This window comes from Lathyrus oleraceus, chromosome 2, assembly GCF_024323335.1.
Source record: "Lathyrus oleraceus cultivar Zhongwan6 chromosome 2, CAAS_Psat_ZW6_1.0, whole genome shotgun sequence".
In the NCBI taxonomy this organism is placed as follows: domain Eukaryota; kingdom Viridiplantae; phylum Streptophyta; class Magnoliopsida; order Fabales; family Fabaceae; genus Lathyrus; species Lathyrus oleraceus.
Window position 1 is genome coordinate 165,020,727 of NC_066580.1, and position 14,066 is coordinate 165,034,792.

Genomic DNA, 14,066 nt, shown 5'->3' on the forward strand with positions numbered 1-14,066 from the left:
CTTATAAACTTCTTCTCAAGTAAGTCTTCCAATTGCTTCTTTAATTCACACAATTCAGATGCCGACATTCTATACGGTGCCATCGAAACAGGCCTAGTACCAGGCACCAAATCAATAGTAAATTTAACTTCCCTCTCTGGCGGCACACTAGGAATTTCATCAGGAAAAACTTCAGGGAATTCTTTCACCACTAACAGTTCCTCTATCTTAGCTTTACTCTCAACCGACAACGTCGCCATCAAAGAAAACATCTGAGCTCCCTCTTTCATCAATTTTCGCAATTCTCTGAAAGGTAATAAGTCAACTCCTTCCTCTTCAGGAGTGGAAAACCTCACCGACTTATGATGACAATTTATATGAACATAATTATACTCCATCCAGTTCATACCAAGAATTACATCCATCCCACCCAACGGCAAACATACTAAATCAACATAGAAATCTTTATCGAAGATCGACAAAGGACAATTTAAACACACCAAGGAAGTAGTTGTTGATCCCTTAGCTGGGGTCTCAACAATCAATTCACCATTCAAAGCGGACAATTTTAAACCCAGTCTTCGAGCACAGTTAGCAGAAATAAAACAGTGTGTAGCACCGGTATCAATAATAGTAATTAAAGGAGTACCATTTATGAAACATGTACCTCGGATAAGTCTGTCCTCACTGGAGGTTTGAGTTCCGGTCAATGCGAACACCTTTCCAGTTTGAGATTTCTTTGGCTTCTGACACTGACTTCCAATATGCCCTTCTTCGCCACAATTAAAACAAATCATTTCCTTGTGCTTGCAATCAGCTATTGCATGGCCAGTCTTACCACAGCGAAAACACCTCTTTACTTCAGCAGTGCATACATTACTCTTATGACCAGCCTGACCACATTTGAAGCAAACTATACCAGCAGGAGCACCTCCCCTACTAGTCCTCTGAGCCGGAGCAGCTCCTTGTTTCCCTTTTCCCACTGGAGCATCATACGGCTTGCCACGATTTTGATGTTGCTTGCCCCTGCGGTCACTGACAATCTTGTAATGAGCATTATTGTCTTCTTCAAATATCCTGCAGCTATCCACCAATTCAGTAAAAATGCGTATTTTCTGATACCCAACAGCCTTCTTAATTTCAGAGCGCAGTCCGTTCTCAAACTTGATGCACTTTGAAAATTCAGCACCAGCACCAGTGTAATGAGGATAAAATTTGGACAACTCCACAAATTTTGCAGCATAATCAGTGACAGACAAGTTTCCTTGCTTCAGCTCAAGGAACTCAATTTCTTTCTTACCACGGACATCCTCCGGATAATACTTTCTCATGAATTCCCTACGGAATACATCCCAAGTAATGACTTCACCTGCTACGGTCAACCTCTCGTAAGTCTCTAGCCACCAGTCATCAGCTTCGACTGCTAGCATGTGAGTACCATACCGAACCTTCTGAGCTGGAGTGCAATCCATAACCCGGAAGATTCTCTCGATCTCTTTCAACCATCCCAAGGCTGCATCTGGGTCATGCTTCCCTTTAAACACCGGCGGATTCTCTCTTTGAAAAGTCGCCAAGCTACGTGATCCAGCATCTCCACCAGCATTTGGCAAGTTCTGCACAGCTTGTGCCATCGCTTGCATTGCGGCAGCCATTGCAGCGTCATTCCTTCCAGCCATTTCAACTTATCACCACAACACAACTTAAAAGTTAGATTAGTAACAATACACAATTGTTAGACAGTAACGACACGACAACTGGCCGGACAGACCGACCTGCTCTGATACCACTAATGTAACACCCTTCTAAAATTCCCCAAATATTTAATTAGAATAACAATATATCAATCAGAGTAATACGCAATTAAGGGTGTCACACAATCATTTCACGCCATTCATCATAATAACTGTCATGCTCTTTTATTATATCAAAACATAAAGCATTGCAAAATACGCAGCGGATAGAGATCAAATCGATCATTCAACACATGTAACACATTACATGTAAAATTATGCAACAAGGTAAAACATCCCGTCCCGATGTTACATCTATCAGAGCATGACCCACTAAGGAGACTACACTAGACTCCAAGCACTAGCTTCTACTCAATCACTGCTCGTTACCTGAAAAATAGTTGTAAGGGTGAGTTCCTCAATCGATATAAAAAGCATTATAAAATATCATGTCATGTTAAGTAATTTGACACATTAATCACCCTAATCACATCACACATTCAGTAACGGCACATCAACTCAACGTCATACTCAATATCAACACAAGCACCACTGCTCAATTAAGTTAAATACTCATACAACAAACCAACAAAATGCAACTCTAAGGAGACTCGACTCGTCATGCATGTGGTACCATTTGGAGTAAAACTCCCAACTTAAAATTTGCCAATTTAACGAGGCATCAAGGCTTAAGCCTTCAACTTTCAACTTTTGCCAATCCAGGCCAACGTGGTGTGAGCAAAGCTCCGACTTAATGCATATGAATTCCGACAACATGATAACAATAGCAACACAACAATGTCTTCAACATAATCAACTTATAATCAACTTTGACATACACGACTTTAAATTCCGACAACAGGATAATAATAGCAACACAACAATGTTTTCAACATAATCAACTTATAATCAACTTTGACATAAACTAAGTACTATATAATTCCATTCCAAAACGTACACAAGATTCAATTATCAATTTTTTTCTCTTTTCCACAGTGTTAACCGGTTAACGCCCTGGGTTAACCGGTTAACGCAGACAGAACACGCTTTCTGGCAAAACTCAACAGTGTTAACCGGTTAACGCCCTGGGTTAACCGGTTAACGCAGGCAGAACAACAATATTTCCACAACTCACAACAGTGTTAACCGGTTAACGCCCTGGGTTAACCGGTTAACGCAAGACAGAAAGCTGTTCCTGCGCTAACACGAAGCAGAATGCAGAATTCTCCGCATTTTCCGCCGTTGGAGGACTTCCGGACCTCCGATTCCAATTCCGTAAAAAGCGATACGCTCGGGGAATCACGACTCACACAATTACCGATTCAATCACAGCTTAAACACAATTTATTCATCACAAATTTTCAGCACTCATCATCCCAATTAGGGTCAATTCAACGGTTTATCACTACCCATTACATGTTAATCTATAATACCCATTAAACGACGATAAACCCCCCTTACCTGAATTAATCCGGCGAATCTTTAAGCTTCAAGCTTTTCTCTTCTCCAACCTTCTTCCTATTGCTCTGCTCTTTGCCCTTTTCCTCTTTTCAGCCGTTTCTCTGCTTTTCACGTAAAACCCTCTTTACCAAAAAATGGAACTCTTTTTCCTTATTTCCAACTTATATATTTTCCAATAATTATTATTCCAATAATAATAATAATAATAGTCCAATAATTCCAATTATTTTAATTAAATTAATAAATATAATATTAACTTAAATTAAATAATTATCTTATTTTTATCGGGGTGTTACAACTCTCCCCCACTAAAAGAGTTTTCGTCCTCGAAAACATACCTCAAGCGAATAGCTCCGGATAAGACTCCTTCATCTGACTCTCAAGTTGCCATGTCATGCTTTCGCCCGCAGCTCCTGACCAAACGACTTTAACCAACACAATCTCTTTTCCTCGAAGAGTCTTTGTGTCACGATCTTCAACTCGTACAGGCTTTGTCTCCATTGTTAAATTATCCCGCACTTGCACATCATCCATACTAACCACATGAGACGGATCTGAGACATACTTCCGAAGCTGCGACACATGGAATACATCATGCAAATTCGAAAGATTAGGTGGTAATGCCATCCGATAAGCAACTTTTCCAACCCGTTCTAAGATTTGATACGGACCAATGAAGCGAGGAGTGAGCTTTTTAGACTTCAAAGCCCTCCCAACACCGGTCACAGGCGTGACTCTCAAAAACACATGGTCACCAGCTTGAAATTCCAATTCCTTCCTCCGCTTGTCATGGTAACTCTTCTGCCTACTCTGAGAAGCTTTCATCTTCTCTCGGATAAACTTCACTTTCTCGGTAGTTTCTCGAACTAACTCTGGTCCAAGTACTACACCCTCACCAGATTCGTGCCAACACAACGGAGTTCTACATCTACGACCATACAATGCTTCAAAAGGCGCCATTCCGATACTAGAATGGTAACTATTATTATATGTGAACTCGATCAATGGAAGATAAGTGTCCCACGAACCTCCTTGTTCAAGAACACAAGCTCTCAGTAAATCTTCCAATGACTGAATAGTTCTCTCTGTTTGGCCATCAGTTTGAGGATGATATGCCGAACTCAACCTCAACTTAGAGCCCAACGAATCTTGCAGACTTTTCCAAAATCCCGATGTAAACCTCGGATCTCTGTCCGACACAATACACAGAGGAACACCATGCAACTTTACAATTACTCGGATGTAAATCTCTGCCAACTTCGCAATTGGGTAAGTGATGTTAATAGGTATGAAGTGAGCCGACTTCGTGAGCCTATCAACGATCACCCAAATCGAATCATGCCCTCTTAAAGTAGCAGGCAACCCCGTTACAAAGTCCATAGAAATTCTATCCCATTTCCACTCTGGAACTTCCAACGGTTGCATCAACCCAGCAGGCTTCTGATGCTCAATCTTCGACTTCTGACAAGTTAAGCACGCATACACAAAACGAGCCACATCTCCTTTCATTCCGGGCCACCAAAATATTTTCTTCAAATCCTGATACATTTTAGTAGCTCCTGGATGAATACTCAAACTGCTTCTATGACCCTCTTCTAGAATGCTTCTTTTCAAAATCGCGTCGTCAGGAATACAAATTCTTTCCCCTAATTTTAGCACACCTCTCGCATCAATCTTAAAGTCACTCTTCTCTGATTGACCACAACGATTAAGGATATCTACTAATTTCACATCCAATTTCTGTGCCTCTCGGATGCTATCCATAAAATCATTATTAATCTTTAGCATTCCTAGCATTACACTCTGCGGTGTTACTTCGCAAACCAAACTCATATCACGAAGTTGCTCAATTAATTCCAACTCCTTAATCATCATTGCTGACACATGCAAGGTCTTCCTACTTAAAGCATCGGCCACAACATTTCTTTTCCTGGATGATAATTCAACCCGAAATCATAATCCTTAAGCAATTCTAGCCACCTACGTTGTCTCATGTTCAACTCTTTCTGATCAAAAAGATACTTTAAACTTTTATGATCGCTGAAAACTTCAAATCTGGAACCATAAAGGTAATGCCTCCAGATTTTTAACACAAACACCACAGCAGCAAGTTCAAGATCATGCGTAGGATAGTTCTTTTCATGAATTCTTAACTGTCGCGACGCATAAGCAATTACTTTATTATTTTGCATGAGCACACCTCCCAAGCCCATCAATGAAGCATCACAGTAGATTATAAACGGTTCCTCCGGATTTGGCAAAGTCAAAACCGGCGCCGACGTCAATCTCCTTTTTAATTCATTAAAACCCTCTTCGCACTGAACATCCCACACGAAAGCTTTACCCTTACAAGTTAATTTAGTCAACGGAAGTGCTAACTTAGAAAATCCTTCAATAAACCTTCTATAATATCCAGCTAACCCCAAAAAGCTTCTAATCTCGGTAACCGACTTAGGAGTCTCCCATTGCAATACAGCTTCTACCTTAGAAGGATCTACAGCAATACCTTTTCCTGAAATTACATGGCCGAGAAAACTGACTTCTCTTAACCAAAATTCACACTTGGACAGCTTCGCATACAATTTCTTATCTTTCAAAACATCCAACACTAATCTCAAATGTTCCTTGTGCTCTTCTTCGGACTTAGAGTAAATCAAAATATCATCAATAAATACTACCACAAAATGATCCAGATAAGTATGGAAAATACGATTCATGTATTCCATAAATACTCCCGGCGCATTAGTCACACCGAAAGGCATCACAGAATACTCATAATGTCCATACCGAGTTCTGAACGCTGTCTTCTGGATGTCTTCATCTTTCACTTTGATCTGATGATAGCCCGATCTCAAATCAATTTTACTGAACACACAAGCACCCACTAATTGATCCATCAAATCATATATTCTCGGTAGTGGATACTTATTCTTGATCGTTACTTTATTCAATTGTCTATAATCGATACAAAGCCTCATACTACCATCTTTCTTCTTTACTAGCAACACTGGAGCTCCCCACGGTGACACACTTGGTCTTATAAACTTCTTCTCAAGTAAGTCTTCCAATTGCTTCTTTAATTCACACAATTCAGATGCCGACATTCTATACGGTGCCATCGAAACAGGCCTAGTACCAGGCACCAAATCAATAGTAAATTTAACTTCCCTCTCTGGCGGCACACTAGGAATTTCATCAGGAAAAACTTCAGGGAATTCTTTCACCACTAACAGTTCCTCTATCTTAGCTTTACTCTCAACCGACAACGTCGCCATCAAAGAAAACATCTGAGCTCCCTCTTTCATCAATTTTCGCAATTCTCTGAAAGGTAATAAGTCAACTCCTTCCTCTTCAGGAGTGGAAAACCTCACCGACTTATGATGACAATTTATATGAACATAATTATACTCCATCCAGTTCATACCAAGAATTACATCCATCCCACCCAACGGCAAACATACTAAATCAACATAGAAATCTTTATCGAAGATCGACAAAGGACAATTTAAACACACCAAGGAAGTAGTTGTTGATCCCTTAGCTGGGGTCTCAACAATCAATTCACCATTCAAAGCGGACAATTTTAAACCCAGTCTTCGAGCACAGTTAGCAGAAATAAAACAGTGTGTAGCACCGGTATCAATAATAGTAATTAAAGGAGTACCATTTATGAAACATGTACCTCGGATAAGTCTGTCCTCACTGGAGGTTTGAGTTCCGGTCAATGCGAACACCTTTCCAGTTTGAGATTTCTTTGGCTTCTGACACTGACTTCCAATATGCCCTTCTTCGCCACAATTAAAACAAATCATTTCCTTGTGCTTGCAATCAGCTATTGCATGGCCAGTCTTACCACAGCGAAAACACCTCTTTACTTCAGCAGTGCATACATTACTCTTATGACCAGCCTGACCACATTTGAAGCAAACTATACCAGCAGGAGCACCTCCCCTACTAGTCCTCTGAGCCGGAGCAGCTCCTTGTTTCCCTTTTCCCACTGGAGCATCATACGGCTTGCCACGATTTTGATGTTGCTTGCCCCTGCGGTCACTGACAATCTTGTAATGAGCATTATTGTCTTCTTCAAATATCCTGCAGCTATCCACCAATTCAGTAAAAATGCGTATTTTCTGATACCCAACAGCCTTCTTAATTTCAGAGCGCAGTCCGTTCTCAAACTTGATGCACTTTGAAAATTCAGCACCAGCACCAGTGTAATGAGGATAAAATTTGGACAACTCCACAAATTTTGCAGCATAATCAGTGACAGACAAGTTTCCTTGCTTCAGCTCAAGGAACTCAATTTCTTTCTTACCACGGACATCCTCCGGATAATACTTTCTCATGAATTCCCTACGGAATACATCCCAAGTAATGACTTCACCTGCTACGGTCAACCTCTCGTAAGTCTCTAGCCACCAGTCATCAGCTTCGACTGCTAGCATGTGAGTACCATACCGAACCTTCTGAGCTGGAGTGCAATCCATAACCCGGAAGATTCTCTCGATCTCTTTCAACCATCCCAAGGCTGCATCTGGGTCATGCTTCCCTTTAAACACCGGCGGATTCTCTCTTTGAAAAGTCGCCAAGCTACGTGATCCAGCATCTCCACCAGCATTTGGCAAGTTCTGCACAGCTTGTGCCATCGCTTGCATTGCGGCAGCCATTGCAGCGTCATTCCTTCCAGCCATTTCAACTTATCACCACAACACAACTTAAAAGTTAGATTAGTAACAATACACAATTGTTAGACAGTAACGACACGACAACTGGCCGGACAGACCGACCTGCTCTGATACCACTAATGTAACACCCTTCTAAAATTCCCAAATATTTAATTAGAATAACAATATATCAATCAGAGTAATACGCAATTAAGGGTGTCACACAATCATTTCACGCCATTCATCATAATAACTGTCATGCTCTTTTATTATATCAAAACATAAAGCATTGCAAAATACGCAGCGGATAGAGATCAAATCGATCATTCAACACATGTAACACATTACATGTAAAATTATGCAACAAGGTAAAACATCCCGTCCCGATGTTACATCTATCAGAGCATGACCCACTAAGGAGACTACACTAGACTCCAAGCACTAGCTTCTACTCAATCACTGCTCGTTACCTGAAAAATAGTTGTAAGGGTGAGTTCCTCAATCGATATAAAAAGCATTATAAAATATCATGTCATGTTAAGTAATTTGACACATTAATCACCCTAATCACATCACACATTCAGTAACGGCACATCAACTCAACGTCATACTCAATATCAACACAAGCACCACTGCTCAATTAAGTTAAATACTCATACAACAAACCAACAAAATGCAACTCTAAGGAGACTCGACTCGTCATGCATGTGGTACCATTTGGAGTAAAACTCCCAACTTAAAATTTGCCAATTTAACGAGGCATCAAGGCTTAAGCCTTCAACTTTCAACTTTTGCCAATCCAGGCCAACGTGGTGTGAGCAAAGCTCCGACTTAATGCATATGAATTCCGACAACATGATAACAATAGCAACACAACAATGTCTTCAACATAATCAACTTATAATCAACTTTGACATACACGACTTTAAATTCCGACAACAGGATAATAATAGCAACACAACAATGTTTTCAACATAATCAACTTATAATCAACTTTGACATAAACTAAGTACTATATAATTCCATTCCAAAACGTACACAAGATTCAATTATCAATTTTTTTCTCTTTTTCCACAGTGTTAACCGGTTAACGCCCTGGGTTAACCGGTTAACGCAGACAGAACACGCTTTCTGGCAAAACTCAACAGTGTTAACCGGTTAACGCCCTGGGTTAACCGGTTAACGCAGGCAGAACAACAATATTTCCACAACTCACAACAGTGTTAACCGGTTAACGCCCTGGGTTAACCGGTTAACGCAAGACAGAAAGCTGTTCCTGCGCTAACACGAAGCAGAATGCAGAATTCTCCGCATTTTCCGCCGTTGGAGGACTTCCGGACCTCCGATTCCAATTCCGTAAAAAGCGATACGCTCGGGGAATCACGACTCACACAATTACCGATTCAATCACAGCTTAAACACAATTATTCATCACAAATTTTCAGCACTCATCATCCCAATTAGGGTCAATTCAACGGTTTATCACTACCCATTACATGTTAATCTATAATACCCATTAAACGACGATAAACCCCCCTTACCTGAATTAATCCGGCGAATCTTTAAGCTTCAAGCTTTTCTCTTCTCCAACCTTCTTCCTATTGCTCTGCTCTTTGCCCTTTTCCTCTTTTCAGCCGTTTCTCTGCTTTTCACGTAAAACCCTCTTTACCAAAAAATGGAACTCTTTTTCCTTATTTCCAACTTATATATTTTCCAATAATTATTATTCCAATAATAATAATAATAATAGTCCAATAATTCCAATTATTTTAATTAAATTAATAAATATAATATTAACTTAAATTAAATAATTATCTTATTTTTATCGGGGTGTTACAACTCTCCCCCACTAAAAGAGTTTTCGTCCTCGAAAACATACCTCAAGCGAATAGCTCCGGATAAGACTCCTTCATCTGACTCTCAAGTTGCCATGTCATGCTTTCGCCCGCAGCTCCTGACCAAACGACTTTAACCAACACAATCTCTTTTCCTCGAAGAGTCTTTGTGTCACGATCTTCAACTCGTACAGGCTTTGTCTCCATTGTTAAATTATCCCGCACTTGTACATCATCCATACTAACCACATGAGACGGATCTGAGACATACTTCCGAAGCTGCGACACATGGAATACATCATGCAAATTCGAAAGATTAGGTGGTAATGCCATCCGATAAGCAACTTTTCCAACCCGTTCTAAGATTTGATACGGACCAATGAAGCGAGGAGTGAGCTTTTTAGACTTCAAAGCCCTCCCAACACCGGTCACAGGCGTGACTCTCAAAAACACATGGTCACCAGCTTGAAATTCCAATTCCTTCCTCCGCTTGTCATGGTAACTCTTCTGCCTACTCTGAGAAGCTTTCATCTTCTCTCGGATAAACTTCACTTTCTCGGTAGTTTCTCGAACTAACTCTGGTCCAAGTACTACACCCTCACCAGATTCGTGCCAACACAACGGAGTTCTACATCTACGACCATACAATGCTTCAAAAGGCGCCATTCCGATACTAGAATGGTAACTATTATTATATGTGAACTCGATCAATGGAAGATAAGTGTCCCACGAACCTCCTTGTTCAAGAACACAAGCTCTCAGTAAATCTTCCAATGACTGAATAGTTCTCTCTGTTTGGCCATCAGTTTGAGGATGATATGCCGAACTCAACCTCAACTTAGAGCCCAACGAATCTTGCAGACTTTTCCAAAATCCCGATGTAAACCTCGGATCTCTGTCCGACACAATACACAGAGGAACACCATGCAACTTTACAATTACTCGGATGTAAATCTCTGCCAACTTCGCAATTGGGTAAGTGATGTTAATAGGTATGAAGTGAGCCGACTTCGTGAGCCTATCAACGATCACCCAAATCGAATCATGCCCTCTTAAAGTAGCAGGCAACCCGTTACAAAGTCCATAGAAATTCTATCCCATTTCCACTCTGGAACTTCCAACGGTTGCATCAACCCAGCAGGCTTCTGATGCTCAATCTTCGACTTCTGACAAGTTAAGCACGCATACACAAAACGAGCCACATCTCCTTTCATTCCGGGCCACCAAAATATTTTCTTCAAATCCTGATACATTTTAGTAGCTCCTGGATGAATACTCAAACTGCTTCTATGACCCTCTTCTAGAATGCTTCTTTTCAAAATCGCGTCGTCAGGAATACAAATTCTTTCCCCTAATTTTAGCACACCTCTCGCATCAATCTTAAAGTCACTCTTCTCTGATTGACCACAACGATTAAGGATATCTACTAATTTCACATCCAATTTCTGTGCCTCTCGGATGCTATCCATAAAATCATTATTAATCTTTAGCATTCCTAGCATTACACTCTGCGGTGTTACTTCGCAAACCAAACTCATATCACGAAGTTGCTCAATTAATTCCAACTCCTTAATCATCATTGCTGACACATGCAAGGTCTTCCTACTTAAAGCATCGGCCACAACATTTGCTTTTCCTGGATGATAATTCAACCCGAAATCATAATCCTTAAGCAATTCTAGCCACCTACGTTGTCTCATGTTCAACTCTTTCTGATCAAAAAGATACTTTAAACTTTTATGATCGCTGAAAACTTCAAATCTGGAACCATAAAGGTAATGCCTCCAGATTTTTAACACAAACACCACAGCAGCAAGTTCAAGATCATGCGTAGGATAGTTCTTTTCATGAATTCTTAACTGTCGCGACGCATAAGCAATTACTTTATTATTTTGCATGAGCACACCTCCCAAGCCCATCAATGAAGCATCACAGTAGATTATAAACGGTTCCTCCGGATTTGGCAAAGTCAAAACCGGCGCCGACGTCAATCTCCTTTTTAATTCATTAAAACCCTCTTCGCACTGAACATCCCACACGAAAGCTTTACCCTTACAAGTTAATTTAGTCAACGGAAGTGCTAACTTAGAAAATCCTTCAATAAACCTTCTATAATATCCAGCTAACCCCAAAAAGCTTCTAATCTCGGTAACCGACTTAGGAGTCTCCCATTGCAATACAGCTTCTACCTTAGAAGGATCTACAGCAATACCTTTTCCTGAAATTACATGGCCGAGAAAACTGACTTCTCTTAACCAAAATTCACACTTGGACAGCTTCGCATACAATTTCTTATCTTTCAAAACATCCAACACTAATCTCAAATGTTCCTTGTGCTCTTCTTCGGACTTAGAGTAAATCAAAATATCATCAATAAATACTACCACAAAATGATCCAGATAAGTATGGAAAATACGATTCATGTATTCCATAAATACTCCCGGCGCATTAGTCACACCGAAAGGCATCACAGAATACTCATAATGTCCATACCGAGTTCTGAACGCTGTCTTCTGGATGTCTTCATCTTTCACTTTGATCTGATGATAGCCCGATCTCAAATCAATTTTACTGAACACACAAGCACCCACTAATTGATCCATCAAATCATATATTCTCGGTAGTGGATACTTATTCTTGATCGTTACTTTATTCAATTGTCTATAATCGATACAAAGCCTCATACTACCATCTTTCTTCTTTACTAGCAACACTGGAGCTCCCCACGGTGACACACTTGGTCTTATAAACTTCTTCTCAAGTAAGTCTTCCAATTGCTTCTTTAATTCACACAATTCAGATGCCGACATTCTATACGGTGCCATCGAAACAGGCCTAGTACCAGGCACCAAATCAATAGTAAATTTAACTTCCCTCTCTGGCGGCACACTAGGAATTTCATCAGGAAAAACTTCAGGGAATTCTTTCACCACTAACAGTTCCTCTATCTTAGCTTTACTCTCAACCGACAACGTCGCCATCAAAGAAAACATCTGAGCTCCCTCTTTCATCAATTTTCGCAATTCTCTGAAAGGTAATAAGTCAACTCCTTCCTCTTCAGGAGTGGAAAACCTCACCGACTTATGATGACAATTTATATGAACATAATTATACTCCATCCAGTTCATACCAAGAATTACATCCATCCCACCCAACGGCAAACATACTAAATCAACATAGAAATCTTTATCGAAGATCGACAAAGGACAATTTAAACACACCAAGGAAGTAGTTGTTGATCCCTTAGCTGGGGTCTCAACAATCAATTCACCATTCAAAGCGGACAATTTTAAACCCAGTCTTCGAGCACAGTTAGCAGAAATAAAACAGTGTGTAGCACCGGTATCAATAATAGTAATTAAAGGAGTACCATTTATGAAACATGTACCTCGGATAAGTCTGTCCTCACTGGAGGTTTGAGTTCCGGTCAATGCGAACACCTTTCCAGTTTGAGATTTCTTTGGCTTCTGACACTGACTTCCAATATGCCCTTCTTCGCCACAATTAAAACAAATCATTTCCTTGTGCTTGCAATCAGCTATTGCATGGCCAGTCTTACCACAGCGAAAACACCTCTTTACTTCAGCAGTGCATACATTACTCTTATGACCAGCCTGACCACATTTGAAGCAAACTATACCAGCAGGAGCACCTCCCCTACTAGTCCTCTGAGCCGGAGCAGCTCCTTGTTTCCCTTTTCCCACTGGAGCATCATACGGCTTGCCACGATTTTGATGTTGCTTGCCCCTGCGGTCACTGACAATCTTGTAATGAGCATTATTGTCTTCTTCAAATATCCTGCAGCTATCCACCAATTCAGTAAAAATGCGTATTTTCTGATACCCAACAGCCTTCTTAATTTCAGAGCGCAGTCCGTTCTCAAACTTGATGCACTTTGAAAATTCAGCACCAGCACCAGTGTAATGAGGATAAAATTTGGACAACTCCACAAATTTTGCAGCATAATCAGTGACAGACAAGTTTCCTTGCTTCAGCTCAAGGAACTCAATTTCTTTCTTACCACGGACATCCTCCGGATAATACTTTCTCATGAATTCCCTACGGAATACATCCCAAGTAATGACTTCACCTGCTACGGTCAACCTCTCGTAAGTCTCTAGCCACCAGTCATCAGCTTCGACTGCTAGCATGTGAGTACCATACCGAACCTTCTGAGCTGGAGTGCAATCCATAACCCGGAAGATTCTCTCGATCTCTTTCAACCATCCCAAGGCTGCATCTGGGTCATGCTTCCCTTTAAACACCGGCGGATTCTCTCTTTGAAAAGTCGCCAAGCTACGTGATCCAGCATCTCCACCAGCATTTGGCAAGTTCTGCACAGCTTGTGCCATCGCTTGCATTGCGGCAGCCATTGCAGCGTCATTCCTTCCAGCCAT

General features: G+C 40.7%; 2 protein-coding genes across 2 annotated transcripts; both read right to left on the minus strand.

Moving 5' to 3' along the window:
* Positions 1-2,618: 2,618 nt before the first annotated feature.
* On the minus strand, positions 2,619-7,918 carry LOC127122425 (uncharacterized). The gene is made up of 2 exons (XM_051052765.1): positions 6,040-7,918; positions 2,619-2,641 (listed from the first exon to the last, which is right to left on the minus strand). Exons 1-2 carry the CDS (start codon positions 7,859-7,861, stop codon positions 2,619-2,621), a joined length of 1,845 nt encoding a protein of 614 aa, XP_050908722.1. The 5' UTR covers positions 7,862-7,918.
* A 1,303-nt stretch (positions 7,919-9,221) lies between these two features.
* On the minus strand, positions 9,222-14,066 carry LOC127122426 (uncharacterized; the record flags this gene model as incomplete). Its single annotated transcript, XM_051052766.1, has 2 exons — positions 9,222-9,247; positions 12,245-14,066. Coding segments are annotated over 2 exons (1,848 nt in total), but the record flags the coding sequence as incomplete, so codon positions are not given.